Source organism: Odocoileus virginianus, chromosome 12, assembly GCF_023699985.2.
Source record: "Odocoileus virginianus isolate 20LAN1187 ecotype Illinois chromosome 12, Ovbor_1.2, whole genome shotgun sequence".
Taxonomy (NCBI): Eukaryota; Metazoa; Chordata; class Mammalia; order Artiodactyla; family Cervidae; genus Odocoileus; species Odocoileus virginianus.
This window is the reverse complement of record NC_069685.1, coordinates 57884868-57901908: the sequence shown is the minus strand read 5'-3', so window position 1 is coordinate 57901908 and position 17041 is coordinate 57884868. Positions and strand designations below refer to the sequence as shown.

Here is a 17041-nt window from a genome sequence, read left to right as displayed (position 1 = left end):
GAAATACATACAACATTTGGAGTGGTTATCTTTGAGTAGCAAAATTATGAACAACTTTCACTTTTTTACTTTATATCTTAACATATTATCTTGAAATCTACAATAAAAATTCAAGACAAGCTACTGCATTTTTTTAATCCACTAAAATTAAAAAATGAAAAACAACATGCTTTTTTAAGAAGGAAAAAACAAAATCCTTACTTATGATGATTAGAATAGCACACTTACTTAAAAACATGAGTCATTAATTGATTAAAAAAAAAAGTTTAGCAATTTACTTATTGGAAGAGCTTTAATTCTCAAGGCTCGCTTATGTAGAAGGAGGGTGAGGATCCAAAATGACAGCTTACCTATACAGCACATCGGCTACAGGCAGGGACCCTAAATCAGTCTGTTTCTGTAATAGATGGACTGTATGAACAAAAGTTTTCAATGATCCCCTAAAAAAAGAGGGAAAAGAAAATCAGTGAAATTGAAATGTCAGATAATAAGGTTGTTGATGTCAATGTTATTAATCACAAGGGAAGCTTCCAAAATAAGTCTGTGTCTGTTGAGCAACTGAGCATGTGTGCGTGCTGTGCATGTACAGCGGGTGTGCTGCACAAAATGTCAGATATACTCGCCTCTTACCAGGCTGGTTCTTCTTGTATTTGCAAAGGTAAATTATCTTTCCCTAACATGAAAGTTCAAAACAGAAAGCTCGAGCACAAAGAACAGGTGGTGATTACGCCTGGATACTCTTTCATCAAGTCAATCGCTAGTCTAGAGGACAGATTTCATTGGAAGAGGTTATATTTAAAGTCTAGTGGTATTTCCAGGCTTAAATGTTTTAATATCTTTGTTAAGTTCATCCATTTTACATAACATCTCACCAAACCCCCATCACATTAAATATGACCAAAAGGAAAAACATTCAAATAATACTTTGTGCTGAAGGGTATTCCCTCTGCTTCCCCCTGCTGTGAGGTACGTTATTGTAATGCTTGCAGAGCTCACAAAGACCAGATTTCCTTTCGGTTCCAAAGGCTTGAGGCCCTGGGAAGTCTGTAATGTGGTCAGCAGGATCTAAAAGAAGGTGCTTTTAAGATGCACAAGACTTACCTGGCCAGATCCCAAGTATAAATCACCACAAGAACATTTCCTGAACTAAATGATCATGGGTATCAGATGGGCTGACTTCAGACTGCTGCCTTATTTCTCTTAGCCAAGGCTTTAATTGCTAGGTATCATGTGCCTAAACCTCACAAGAAATGGAATACCCAACAGAGGATCAAGGAGGCCTGGAGTTCTCCTCTTAACTGTCCCCTTCCCCATCTCTGGTGCTCAAAGAATCAAAGCCAAAGCAGCATGACGGCAGGGAGGCAGCAGACAGAGTATGAGAGCGCGAGCCGGGAGAAAGACCCCTAGGCTCCGAAACTGGGCCCTGCCACTCGCCAGCGGCATCATCTCAGTCCTGGTACCAGTATGAGAGCGCGAGCCGGGAGAAAGACCCCTAGGCTCCGAAATGGCCCTGCCACTCGCCAGCGGCGTCATCTCAGTCCTGGTACCAGTATGAGAGCGCGAGCCGGGAGAAAGACCCCTAGGCTCCGAAATGGCCCTGCCACTCGCCAGCGGCGTCATCTCAGTCCTGTTACCAAACTCCTACAGGTTTTTACTTCACCATCTGCCCAACAAGGACACCTCCCATGGGTTACAATGAGGTTAAAATTAACGGGCAAGGGCACACTGGAATATTTAAAACCAGTAAGCCAACTATAAGATATTACTGTCTGCCAGATTCAGATGTTAGAGTAAAATTTAGACTCCGTCCATGGCTCCTAAGCCCCAGCATGGTCTGGACCCTCCTCTCCCACCTCCCCTTCTACCACTGCATTCCAGCCCCCTGATCACTCTGCTGTCCCTCAGCTACCCCAAGGACAGGAGGAGGATCAGACTCGTGTTGCTTGCTTCTCCCCTTGCCTGGAACTCCATCACTGGCTTTTTTGTGTGGCTTGGTCTGTGTCAACTGTCTAGGCCTCAGCTCAAATGTTATCTCTTCAGTAAGGTCTTCCCTGGCATCTCTAGCTAATGCCAGCTTCCACCTCCTCTTAAGTTATTCTCTATTAGCAAAATATCCTGATTTGTCTTCTTACTATGACTATCTTTCTCTGGAAATTATCCTATACATTCATTCATTGCTAGTTGTCTGTCTCTCTCTCATGTAAACTTTGCAATCTTAGGGACCACCTACTTTGCTCACTGCTATGTTCCTACTGCCTAGAAGAGTCCCTTGCCTATGGTAAATGAGCAATAATGATTGACAAAAATGCAATCAACTCAACTGTAAAATTAGAGATCATGAGTCACCCACCATGAGTCACTATTTCTCTAAGACCTAGCAAGGTTCCTGGCACATCAGAAGTGTTCAATAAATGTTAGCTAGTTGAAATGAATGAATATCTTCAAGATAATTTTTTGGAAACACAGTTCTGTCTTTGAGAGCATCAATCTCAAAAGTTCAATAATATGCTACTAAACATGTCATTAAAAGAGATGATCCAACCCTGAAAAGCATGTGACTTCTGAGGTAAATAAAGTCCAGATAAGGTGATAATATTAGCAACAGAATGTAGGCACTATCTAAGACAAAAACAACACACACACACCCCCCCAAGAAGAAGAAAATAAAAACACTCATTTCTGCCGAATGGACTTTGGAATTTCAAGTACATGAAGCAATTTCAATAACCATCTGTTGGTTCAGACTAAATTAAAAAGTGAGTTTTATGACCCCATGTTTATTAAAACATCTGAAAGAAAAGAATTGGTAATTATTCCAAACATCCTAAATCTGTCTAAAGACAGACAGAAAAATTTCCCAAAGTAGGACTTTTGTATTAATAACAAATCTATTTAGGGCTTAAAACTGTCTTCTGCATATCCAAAAATTAATAAATAAATCCAATATAAAGCCTTGACAGGGAAACTTATTCTGGTACCACCCAATAATGTCTCCAGAATTAAGCTCATGTCAGGATTTCCATAATCAACTACAGTCTTCCAGGATCTAAAACTAGGCTATGACAGTTTGCTCAGGGCAAGGAAACTGACAATAAATGTGGTGCCATTTTGCCTTAAAAACAGCTTGAGACTGAACCATATGAAGGTCAACTCTGAAGCCATAAAAATAGAGGAAGGAGTCTAAGGACTTCGTAATCCTCCAGGAAGTTACCCACATTTGCTTTGCTAACAAAAGGAAGAACTCAATCAAAGAAAAAATTTTGAAGGGAGAGGGACAGATTAGCAACATTAACCTGTCAAACCACGGTCCTAATGGTCCCTAGACAATTAGGTTAGAAGAAAGCAAAGGCAGTGAACCTTTTCTTCACAAATATGTAAGAGGGATCATACAGTTTACTGAGCAGGAGAATGTAAGAAATTCTCTCCTGGAAAAGTAACTCCAAGAATATGTCTTATTGATGGTATATCAATAACATCAACTTACACGCAAAGGACAGTACACCATTAAATCTTAATATATGTATACATATATATACACACACAAGATCTTTCAATTAGATTGATGGAGCCAAGCATCAAGGTCCAGAAATATAATCTGTGACCATATCTGTATGACCAAGTCCAGGTAAGTAATAACCCATTCACTCACTGACAGATCCCTTACAGACATGTGTCACATTTTTTTCACTGTCCTTCTGGAAGAAATACAGATATAACATCCTCCACTAACCACTTGATGTAAAAAACAAATCATCTAAAGGTAAGTAGATAATGGCAAGTGTTAATTCTCCATTTTAAACTGTTAAAGCTGTTATCATGATATAACACAAAGTAAAACCTTGAACTTGGGTTCCAGCTCCAACTCCCGGTGCCAAGTTTTGATGAAAGCATCTTAGGCACTGTCAAGGCTGTGAAATTCAATACTGAAAACAAAGAAGGACTTCTGAATGTTAAGACTTCCATCAAATATGCTTGCTCTCTCATTCACTCACCCAACCTAAGCAGCAGCCATCACAAGGTCACTGGGGGGTACCTTTGATTTTCCTTACCTGGCACATGCCAAAGCCACGAGGGCAGCAGCAGCATTTTCTTTTTGCTTATGTGGGATGTGTCGGCCTGTGTCAGAAGTCTCCTCTAGCCAGGAGCACAGCAAAGTTTCAATTCCATTGAGACAGTCAGCAGGCTCCTTGGTCAGGCTCAAAGGCTGGCAGTCGCGAAGGCAGTTCAATAGCACCTCAGCAGTGATGTTACAGAGAGAGGGGTCTGTTCTACTCTGGGACTGAATAAGGGGGAAGACCAGCAGAAGCCCCATCCTCGATGTGAAGGGAGCTTGCTCGGGTTGCTGCAACAAGCCCTGGCGTTTGAGCAAGGCCAAAGTTTCTTCATCACCCGAACTCTCCCTTTCATGCTGTTCTTCCAAGGCCAGCTGGCGCTGGGCATTCCACAGTCCTCGCAAGGCATTCAGGCGGTATTCCAGCAGGCGGGCATAGGCGTTGCTCTGATTCCCACAAACAGAGCGCAGACGTTCTGCTAATTCCGTCGGGTTCTTGGTCTCAAATGTTAAAATCTAAGGAAAGAACCAGTAGAGAGGAAGTTGGTATGTATTGCTTCCACCACCACTCTCATCTATGATGAGAGTAAATCTATCCGCTGGTATCTAAAAATGGTCCACATCATGGCAGCCTGGATGGAAGGGGAGTTTGGGGGAGAATGGATACTTGTATATATATAGCTGAGTTCCCTTGCTGTCCAGATGAAACTATCACAACATTGTTAATTGGCAATACCCCAATACAAAATTAAAGTTTAAAATTAAAATTTTAAAATTTTAAAGTTAAAAGTTAAAAAAATGGCCCATATCAAAAAATCTTTTGTGACCAAATATGAAAATGTGTGCTATAAAGCCAGGCTGCTGATGGAGATTTTCTTTTCTTGGCATTTCTGCTAATGTTACTATTAAAAGTGAGACTAGAACCTGAATCATAAAAATAGTTAAATATGGAAGCCAAAGTTAATTTGAATAACTTATCATAGAAAGCTGAGGCATAAATATTTCTTCAATCAATTTATAAATCTGTCTCTAACTTCTACTACCAATTAGACTGTCAATGAAACAGAACAAGTTTCACCTTCAAAATAAAAAATACCTACTAATAAATGATTGTTTATTATTCTCTCAGTTTGAAGAGCATTCCATTCTTGCTACTGTTAATCCACTATTTCAATTGGTGACATTGTATATAGATTTATACAGTTCCCATTGATAGCAGAACCACCACTATTTTCTTTCCAAAAACATACATTATCAGGAGACCTCATTGAGATTTTCAGCAGCTGGGGAAATAATAAAACCTCAATCAACTAAGAAACAGATACTAAGATTAAGAATCAAACTGAATTTATGATGCAAAGAGTTTATACACAGAAGTTTGACTAAGTTAAGATGAATAGACTGTTATAAATAAAGGCAGGCACTCCTGAAGCAAGCATATTAAAATAGATTATCAGCCACCAGAGGTGTCTGGTTTTCAGTAGACCAGAAAGTCAGAGTGGTAAAAGGCTTGGAACAAAAGCAAAGAAAATTCTGTCAAGTCACTGGCACTGGCATTTTAAAGGTTCATCAGTTCAGTTCAGTTCAGTTCAGTTCAGTCGCTCAGTCGTGTCTGACTCTTTGCGACCCCATGAATTGCAGCACGCCAGGCTTCCCTGTCTATCACCTGCTCCCGGAGTTTACTCAAACTCTTGCCCATCGAGTTGGTGATGCCATCCAGCCATCTCATCCTCTGTCATCCCCTTCTCCTCCTGCCCCCAAATCCCTCCCAGCATCAAGGTCTTTTCCAATGAGTCAACTCTTCGCATGAGGAGGCCAAAGTATTGGAGTTTCAGCTTCAGCACCAGTCCTTCCAATGAACACCCAGGACTGATCTCCTTTAGGATGGACTGGTTGGATCTCCTTGAAGTCCAAGGGACTTTCAACAGTCTTCTCTAGCAACACAGTTCAAAAGCATCAATTTTTCGGCGCTCAGCTTTCTTCACAGTCCAACTCTCACATCCATACATGACCACTAGAAAAACCACAGCCTTGACCAGACGGACCTTTGTTGGCAAAGTAATGTCTCTGCTTTTTAATATGCTATCTAGGTTTGTCATAACTTTCCTTCCAAGGAGTAAGCATCTTTTAATTTCATGGCTGCAATCACCATCTGCAGTGATTTTGGAGCCCCCACAAATAAAGTCTGACACTGTTTCTACTGTCATTCTATTTTGCTCATAAACTGCAAAATCTTTTTTTAACCTCAAATTTTGCCCTTACATCCTGTAACTGCCTAGTTTAGCTATACACACAAGCCACTAAACTAAAAAAATGTGCAGCTTAAAAAAAATTCTAATTCAGAAAATTAACTACATGTGTATCTCATTTAACTGATTTTAAAAAAGTCAACCCAATTAAAAGCAACCAACTCAAACTTCAGTGCCAGTGTGTCTGATCAGAAATAATATCTAAATGCCATAACATTTCAACCAACAACTTAGCAATAAAAAGAAATGAACAACTGTTCCCCACAACCTCAGTGAATCTCAATGGCATTTAGTTGAGTGAAAGAAATCAATTTCAAAGGTTCCATCTTCATGATCCTATTTATTACTTTCTGGGGGAAAAATGTACAGTGATTAAAAAAAATAGATCAATGGTTGCCAGAGGTTGGGGTACACGCAGGGTGTGACAATTTGGGATAGTATAAGAAGGTTCCTGAAGACAAACTGTTCTGTATCTTGGACAGCACTGGTGGTTACATGAATCTTACATGTCCTAAGTGGTTGCATGAATCAATACAAGTGTTAAGTGGTTCAGTTCAGTCACTCAGTCGTGTCCAACTCTTTGCGACCCCATGAATCGCAGCACGCTAGGCCTCCCTGTCCATCACCAACTCCCGGAATTCACCCAAACACATGTCCATCGAGTTGGTGATGCCATCAAACAATCTCATCCTCTGTCGTCCCCTTCTCCTCCTGCCCCCAATCCCTCCCAGCATCAGGGTCTTTTCCAGTGAGTCAACTCTTCGCATGAGGAGGCCAAAGTACTGGAGTTTCAGCTTCAGCACCAGTCCTTCCAATGAACACCCAGGACTGATCTTCTTTAGGATGGACTGGTTAGATCTCCTTGCAGTCCAAGGGACTCTCAAGAGTCTTCTCTAACACCACAGTTCAAAAGCATCAACTCTTCGGCGCTCAGCTTTCTTTATAGTCCAACTCTCACAACCATACATGACCACTGGAAAAACCATAGCCTTGACTAGACAGACCTTTGTTGGCAAAGTAATGTCTCTGCTTTTTAATATGCTCTCTAGGTTGGTCATGACTTTCTTTCCAAGGAGTAACGCTGGGCTGGAGGAAGCACAAGCTGGAATCAAGATTGCCGGGAGAAATATCAATAACCTCAGATATGCAGAAGACACCACCTTTATGACAGAAAGTGAAGAAGAACTAAAGAGCCTCTTGATGAAAGTGAAAGAGGAGAGTGAAAAAGTTGGCTTAAAGCTCAACATTCAGAAAACTAAGATCATGGCATCCAGTCCCATCACTTCACAGCAAATAGATGTGAAAACAGTGGAAAAAGTGGCTGACTTTATTTTTCTGGGCTCCAAAATCACTGCAGATGGTGCTTGCAGCAATAAATTTAAAAGACACTTACTCCTTGGAAGGAAAGTCATGACCAACCTAGACAGCACATTAAAAAGCAGAGACATTACTTTGCCAACAAAGGTCCGTCTAGTTAAGTGATTACATGAATCAATATATGTGCTAAGAGTCATAGAACTGTACTTTCCTCCCAAAAAATGTCAGTTTTACCATACAATAATTTTAAAATAAAAATTTCAAAAGTTCTAACCAGGCAATAGTTGTATTCAACTAGGTATCATTGGGTAAAGCTATATTGCAAATCATATTATTAAAAATAAGAACTAGGGACATTTCTATTTAGATTTTGCTAAAGAGTATCAAACAGATAATGAATATAATGTCCTTTACCATCAGTCATACAAATTTCATCATCCCACCCTTTTGTCTAGATTCAAACACAAATTACACTTTTATTTTTCACAAATAGTAGCAGATAAAATAACTACAAATTCCTTTAGAAAGGATCACATTTCAGAGATGATCATCTACTCTGAATTAATCATACTTAAGGAAACTAGATTGCCTTTTTTTTTTAAGATCTCCCCTCAAAAAGTCACTAACCAGTTTCCACCATTATGGTCAACAATCAAAGATTGAGATACTTTTAATGTGAAAAACCATAGAATTTTAAATTTGGTCATCTCAAGTTATGAAAATCTAAACAAATTTTGTTACATTTTTTAAAAGTTTTTCAATATTGATTTTGTGATTTCTACCTAGTACAACCCTTTGATACACAATACATATACGCTCCAAATACATTTTTACTTATGCTACACTGAGCACCTACTTATGTTATAAGAAGCAACTCCTGAAAAATTCAATATAGGCTTTTATTGGACACAAGAATCAAACAACAATTCAGTATCATTCAGTTCAGTCACTCAGTAGCGTCTGACTCTTTGTGACCCAAGGACTGCAGCCCTCCAGGCTTCCTTGTCTATCACCAACTCCTGGAGCTTGCTCAAACTCATGTCCATCGAGTCGGTGATACCATCCAACCATCTCATCCTCTGTCGTCCCCTTTGCCTCCTAGCCTTCAATCTTTCCCAGCATCAGGATCTTTTCTAATGAGTCAGTTCTTCACATCAGGTGGCCAAAGTACTGGAGCTTCAGCATCAGTCCTTCCAGTGAATATTCAGGACTGATTTCCTTTAGGATTGACTGATTTGGTCTCCTTGCTGTCCAGAGGACTCTCAAGAGTCTTCTCTAGCAACACAGTTCAAAAGCATCAGTTCTTCGGCGCTTAGCTTTCTTTACGGTCCAACTCTCACATCCATACATGACTCCTGGAAAAACTATAGCTTTGACTAGACAGGCCTTTGTCAGCAAAGTAATGTCTCTGCTTTTTAATATGCTGTCTAGGTTCGTCACAGCTTTCCTTCCAAGGAGGAAACATCTTTTAAATTTCATGGTTGCAGTCATCATCTGCAGTGATTTTGGAGTCCAAGAAAATAAAGTCTGCCACTGTTTCCATTGTTTCCCAATCTGTTTGCCATGAAGTGATGGGATGATCTTAGTTTTTTGAATGTTGAGTTTTAGGCCAGCTTTTTCACTTGCCTCCTTCACTTTCAAGAGGCTCTTTTGTTCCTCTTTGCTTTCTGCCATAAGGGTGGTGTCATCTGCATATCTGATCTTGATATTTCTCCTTGCAATCCTGCTTCCAGCTTGTGCTTCATCAAGCTGGGCATTTCACATGATGTACTCTGCATGTAAGTTAAATAAGCAGGGTGACAATATACAGCCTTGATGTACTCCTTTCCCAATTTGGAACCAGTCCATTGTTCCATGTATGGTTTTAACTGTTGCTTCTTGACCTGCATACAGATTTTTCAGGAGGCAATTAAGGGCTTCCCTGATAGCTCAGTTGGTAAAGAATCTGCCTGCAGTGCAGGAGACCCCAGTTCAATTCCTGCTGGAGAAGGGATCGGCTACCCACTCCAGTATTCTTGGGCTTCCCTTGTGGTTCAGCTGGTCAAGAATCGCCCACAGTGCAGGAGACCTGGGTTTGATCCCTGGGTTGGGAAGATCCCCTAGAGAAGGGAAAGGCTACCCACTCCAGTATTCTGGCCTGGAGAAGTCCATGGGGTCACAAAGAGTCAGACACAACAGAGCAACTTTCAATAAGATGGTCTGGTATTTCCATCTCTTTAAGAATTTTCCACAGTTCGTTGTGATCCATACAGTCAAAGGCTTTTTAGGATATTCAATGAAATAGAAATAGATGTTTTTCTGGAATTCTCTTGCTTTTTCTATGATCCAGTGGATGCCGCCAATTTGATTTCTGGTTCCTCTGCCTTTTCTAAAGTAACATTAAACTCAACTATTTACTTTTATTACTAAGTGCTTCTGAAATCTGTTTCTTCATGGTTCATAAAATGATGTATATGGCAGAATCTGAGGTTAACTTCAAATATTAAGATTATCTGAAAAAATACATACTATACTTGTGCATTTTTCTGATGGTTCTATTTTTTATAAGCACTTTAGTTATATTTTTAGCATTCCACTTGAAAGACAAATATTCTGAAAGGATTTGAGTTATAATTAACCAAATAATACATAATATACACTTAAGTGACTGTTATGTTTATTGATTTAGCAGTATCTAAAGCACACTATGCTTTCAGAAATCCATTAGATTACTCAGCATTATCCATTTCAATGGCCTCTTATGAAAACTAAGAACTGTCTGATATGCTGCTGTTTTTAAGAATTCTAAAGTTCGAAAGTCATGGCCTAAATCATTTTATAAAGAGAAAGAGATCATACCTTTGGGTTTTAGTGAGTCAGCTATGGAGGATCTATTCTGGTACTTATGAATATTAAATAATTTGTCTCTGATGTTCATATAAAACCACTACTCTTAGTTATGGTTCTTAATTAAGAAGATAAAAGACCAAAATATCATTAGAAAATTTATTTTTTTTTAAAAAAGGAAAAAGGCTATTTAAGGAAAAAGGAAGATCCCTGACACCTTTAATCAGAATACAGGTTCACTAACTGTACTTTGGTGACAATGCTGTAGTCACCAAATTATTATGGGAATGACACTCAAAATATTAACTCAAAGTCTTAATGTAATTTTTTCATCATACATGACATACATGTTTTGAAGCTAAAAAACAATCATTCTGGAATGCTAAGAGAAAGGAAGCAAAATATTCTTTACCAGCCATGTCGAGCTTTGAACAAGGCTCCAGTATTCGATAGAAGAGTTAGAGAGGATTGTATCATTTTAACAAACTTTTTTTTCATTTGGAAAACACAGAACATATACCTACCAGTCATGATGCGAAATGTAAAATGCTAGCATGCATTTCAAGTAAATATGGTAGGGATAATAGCATACAGAGGCTTTTGGGGTAATAGAAAATATTATATATATACATTAGGAAATTAACTAGTCTAATAAATCAGTAGAAAAATCAAGATTAGGGAATGAACTACTGTACTCTCCTAAATGTAAATCTCAATTTCCATCTACTTTGTTCAGAATACTAGAGATGTAATTCTCTGTAAAGGTCAAGATGTAGCTAAAACATATATAATCTCCTACCACCGAAAGAAACAGAAAGCAAACCCATTTCTAAGAATTTATCCGGAAGAAACATTCCAGAAATAAAAACACACAGAGAGATTTTCACTGCAGTCTTATCACAGTGGAAAAAGTAGAAGCAATCTCAATATTCAGAAGTGTTCAATTAAATTATAACATATCATAATGGAGTATTGTGGAATAAATTTAAAATAATTAAAACTATACAACAATAAAAAGCAGTATAAATATTGTATATGCCCTATAATAAGGTAAAACATACTTATTCAATTTTGAAATGTCATTAATATTTGAGGTAATATAAACAGGTGGGTTTTTTCCCTCTATTAAAAAAAAAACTGTGATGACAAGTTAAATAGTTGATATTGAAAAACAGCAGTCATAACTGGAGCTGGTATCTTACAGCAGCAAACACTCTTTAATAACTCCTAGTCAAACAAACGGTGACACAACTGATACAGTCAACATGTGGGGGATGTATCTGACAAAGCACAAGCTTAAGGACCATAGGGAGTGTTTTCTTTAAATCAATTCATTAGTCCCATCTATTGTACTTCAGCAGAAGTTTTTCTCACTGTAGGGCTCGTTAGGTGGGAAGACTGTGGTGGGATGGGGGAGACTACCACAGATGCTGAGAACTATCAGTGAACAATAAAACACTTCAATCTCCAAAAAGAAATGAGATTTAAAACTCAGGATCATGGAAGCTCCAAATAAATTATTACACTCCCTAGTATGAATAAATTATTATACTCCCTAGTATGGTTCATTAACTGATTCATTTTATGAACTTGTCAGCATGAAATGAATTTATACCTGAATTATTCCAAAGCAGATTGAACTGGCCTGACTTGCAACCCCAGGACAAAACTTTTCAGTAGAGTCTATAGAATACCCAAATTCTCTCAAATGTTAGAGTGAGTTTTTAAACCTTTTACAGATTTTCCTACAATTTTTTTTACATTATGAAGACGGCAATCATGGTCAAATTGAATTGCATCTGGCAACTCAAAGATCAGAAAGATTTCATGTGAACCAAGTAAATGAATCAAGAATGAAAGGATGGAACTCTATCTCTAATACAAAAGCCTAAATCAAAAGGGATCGATTATCAATTAAATTAGACCCTGAAGCTGCACAACCTTATTCAGTCTTGTATGTATTCAAACTCGCATCAGCATCTATTTTTCAAAATGGTCTTAACTGATAACCACGGTTAAACTTCACACTTTAATTCATGAGTTTTAGCCCTTAGCTTGGTGCCAAAACTAGGAATGGACTCTGTCTTGTTACCAGGCTAATTAGCTTTGGCTCAGCTCTGGGACTCCAGCACACGGTGATTTCTCCCAAATCCCTGGATAAACTGAGAGCAGTTTTTATTCAGAGCACAATTGTTAGAACTTTGAGGACTCCTAAATGTAAGAAATCACTGTTCAAATTCTTTTTGCATAAAAGTTCCATCTTATCCTAATCCCTGCCTAGTTTTCATCTCTGTCATGTTCTATGACCAGGGTTCTATTCTTCTATCTCCCAGCTAATGTGGCCTGAATGTCCTATACCACTAAGTTTAAATCCTACCTATCATTCAGAACTCAGCTCTGCTCCACCATCAACTCTGAAACACACTTTTCTTCCTCTCACTCTCCTTCTGAGAATAACCTTTTATTATTAGTTGCTTTATAAGTTTTGTTGCTAAGTTGTGTCCAACTCTTGTGACCCCAGGGACTATAGCCCACCAGGCTCCTCTGTCCATGGGATTACCCGGGCAGGAATACTGGAGTGGGTTGACATTTCCATCTCCAGGGGAGCTTCCTGACCCAGGGATCAAACCTGAGTCTCCTGCACTGCAGGCAGATTCTTTACCTACTGAGCCATCAGGGAAGTCCCAGATAACCTTTTGGTATTCCCATATTATCTAGGACATACCTCTATCAAAGGGTCAGATACAAACTCTAAGAGAAAATGTGCCTGCTATTTCAACAGAGGTATCAAAGATTTGTTTTTTAATATTTATTTTTATTTATTTATTTGGTTGCAGCTCGTTGCAGGCAAGCGAGACCTTTAGCTGAGGCATGGGAACTCAGTTGCGGCATGTGGGATCTAACTTCCTGACCAGGGATGGAACCCTGCATTGTGAGCATGGAGTTTTAACCACTGGGCCACCAGGGAAGTTTCTCAATGAATTTTTTTTTCTCCCTATACCACTTCATATTGCTGTGCTTTTAAATTTTTAAACTTGTTTTTAATGGAGGATGATCGCTTTACAAGGTTGTGTTGGTTTCTGCTGTACCACAGGGGGAAGCAGCTGTGACCATACATATATCCCCTCCCTTCTCAGTCTCCCTCCCACCCCCACCCCAGCCTCAACGATCTGTTTTTAATAAATGATGATTTTCAACAAATGATGTCCAGGAAGGAAATGTAGTGAGTGGTATGTAGAGTGACTCTTCAAAGTTGATCTGAGGCATAGAGTCCAAATCTAAAAATTTCTCCATGTTACAAAATCATTTTTTTTCACCAAAGTCTTGACAAAACCAATACAAATCATCCTTCTATGCTTAGTAATCAACAGAGTAAAATTCAAAGAAGTAGAAATGAACTCTCAAAATGGTTTCAATGCTATTATAAATTTTATTATTTTTCTATTTAAAGAAAAAAGATAATTATGCAAAGACTAACTTTACTTGTTATTGCTTGAATTACATATTTAATGAAAAGACTATCATTGTGACATATTTACCAAATGCTTAGCATAAATATCTTAGTAAGAAAGTCACTGATGACAGTTTAAAAATACAAAAGTATAACAACTTGAAAAAGGAAATTATGCAGCCCCCAAGATGTGTAACACACTCTACTATAATGTTATTTAAATCTGTACCCCTATTTCAACTGTGAACTCTGAAAGAGGGAACCATGTCTTATTCATACTTTTATCAGTGTCTGGCACATAAATGTTTGATAAATTAATGAATGAGAAGATACATAAATTCCAAGAATAATGCTCTTAGGATGTACAGCTTGTTCCCACTGTTACATCTAAGTAACCTTCCCTCACTTCTAATTATATTTCTGCCTTCTGGAGCAATGGAAAACAACTCTTCCTCTTCCATGTAAGAATCTTTTAATCAGATGAAGAAAATATATGTGCCAGAGGAAGGAACATGAGGTACCAGTTAGGGTAGCTGCTCTCAACCCTGCCTAAACACTGAGAACTGCCTAGAGAGCTTTCACATAATATTTAATGGGCCCCACCCCAGCCCGATTAACTCAAAATATCTAGGCATTTGTCTTGCTTAACTCCACAGGTGAATGAGATATGCAGCCAAGATTACAAACCACTGAGTTAAGGAAACTAAGTTCTAGCTGAGCCTCTGCAAATAATTCTCCACTTAGGCATTTTACTTAAATTATCTCAGTCTGTGTTTCTATATTTATAGAAATGAGGGGTTTACACTGTTAAGATGAAAGGAAATCATGTACAGAGAGTGCTCTGAAAAACCTGAAATCTGATGGAACCCTGATCTAGAAGTGAGATCCAGAGATAAAGTTACAGGAAATTTACAGGACAAAAAAACATGTTAAACTATACCAGGCAGGTGCAATAAGCATAAATTCAGCAGTGGCCACAGACTGGAAAAGGTCAGTTTTCATTTCAATCCCAGAGAAGGGCAATGCCAAAGAATGTTTAAACTACCATACTATTGTGCTCATTTCACATGTAGTAAGGTTATGCTCAAAAATCCTTCAAGTTAGGCTTCAGCAGTATGTGAACCGAGAACTTCCAATATAGAAGCTTGGTTTAGAAAAGGCAGAAGAACCAGAGATCAAATTGCCAACATTCCTCAGATCATAGAGAAAGCAAGGGAATTCCAGAAAAACATCTACTTCACTGACTATGCTAAAGCCTTTGGCTGTGTGGATCACAACGAACTGTGGGAAATTCAAGAGATGGGAATAGCAGACCACCTTACCTGTCTCCTGAGAAGCCTGTATGCAGGACAAGAAGCAACAGTTAGAAGTAGACGTGGAACAACTGACTGGTTCCTGATTGGGAAAAGAGTACAGTGAGGCTGTGCATCATCACCTTGCTCACTTAACTTCTATGCAGAGTACTTAACAAGAAATGCCAGGCTGGAGGAATCACAAGCTGGAACCAAGACCGACAGCAGAAATATCAACAACCTTCGATATCGCAGATGATACCACTCTAATGGCAGAAAGTGAAGAGGATCTAAAGAGACTTTCGAGGATGAAAGAGGAGAGTGAAAAAGCTGGCTTAAAACTCAACATTAAAAAACTAAGACCATGGCATCCGGCCCCATTACATCACAGCAAACAGATGGGGGAAAAGAGGAAGCAGTGACAGACTTTATTTTCTTGGGCTCCAAAATCACTGTGGATGGTGACTGTAGCCATGAAATTAAAACACGCTTGCTCCTTGGAAGGAAAGCTATGACAAACTTAGCATACTAAAAAGCAGAGATATCACTTTGCCAACAAAGGTCCACATAGTCAAAGCTATGGTTTTTCCAGTAGTCATGTACGGATGTGAGCTGGACCATAAAGAAGGCTGACCACCAAAGAATTGATGCTTTCGAATTGAGGTGCTGGAGAAGATTCTTGGACACAGTAAGGAGATCAAACCAGTCAATCCTAAAGGAAATCAACCTTGAATATTCATTAGAAGGACTGATTTTGAAGCGGAAGCTCCAATACCTTGGCCACCTGTGAAGAGCCAACTCATTGGAAAAGACTCTGATGCTGGGAAAGATTGAAAGCAAAAGGAGAAAGGGGTGGCAGAGGATGAGATGGTTAGATAGCATCACCAACTTAATGGACATGAATCTGAGCAAACTCCAGGAGACAGCGAAGGACAAGGAAGCCTGGCGTGCTGCAGCCCATGGGGTTGAAGAGTCAAACACAACTTAGCGACTCAACAACAATACCAAAAGAAACTCAACAGCACAAAGAACCAACCTTCTTCAAATAAACTGCAAGACAAAGGAAGGGAAAAAAAAGAGAAGTAACATGTAGTTTAAAAACATCATCCTGGGACTTCCCTTGTGGTCTAGTGGGTAAGACTCTATGTTCCCAATGCAGGGGGCCCAGGTTTGATCCCTGGTTGGGGAACTAGATCCCACATGCGAGCTGCAACAATGAGTCCACATGCATAACTAAGACCCGGCACAGTCAAAATAAAATAAATATTTTTTAAAAATCAACCAATGTCATTGTGTGTCCTATTTATATCCTGATTCAAACAACCAATCTTTTTAAAAATATTAGCACAATCATAAGACAACTGGAAATGCAAATACTGTCTACATATTTAATTATATTTTAAAAAGTTAAACATATGAAAGATTATGATTATGTTTTTAAGGATTCCTCACCTCTTTAGATACATACTGAAATATATATGGATAAGGTGATAGGATGTCATGGATTTACTTTAAAATAATATGGGAATAATATGAGAGAGAGAAAACAGGTGGCTGTATAGCTGAAAGAAGATTGGCTATGTGTTGAAAATTGGTAAAGTTGGTGATAGGTACCTAAGGGTTTGTTATGCAACTCCGTCTACTTTAATGTTTGGGGACAATTGCCCAAATTTTTTTTATAAGGAAAGGGTTTTGGAAAAAAAGAAAAAGCTTGTCAAAACCAAAAGCTGAAGAGGTTATAAGAGCCCCACCATTGGGCACAATCAAGAAGAAACTAGATTTTATTCCAGTTCTTATAAATGGTAGGTAAGAATTTCCTCTCCCTATGCTAGGATTCCATTATATCAACTTGCCA

At 38.7% G+C, this 17041-nt stretch overlaps 1 protein-coding gene across 5 annotated transcripts in view; it reads right to left on the bottom strand.

Moving 5' to 3' along the window:
* Window positions 1-17041, bottom strand: part of HECTD4 (HECT domain E3 ubiquitin protein ligase 4) — a 166264-nt gene that overhangs the window by 111242 nt on the left and 37981 nt on the right. For all 5 annotated transcript variants that reach the window (XM_020904197.2, XM_070475361.1, XM_020904193.2 and 2 more), the window contains exons 2-3: window positions 4050-4567; window positions 351-440 (exon numbers count right to left, since the gene is read on the bottom strand). In XM_020904197.2, the coding sequence (XP_020759856.2) occupies window positions 351-440; window positions 4050-4567 (608 nt within the window). The remainder of the gene's footprint in view (window positions 1-350; window positions 441-4049; window positions 4568-17041) is intronic.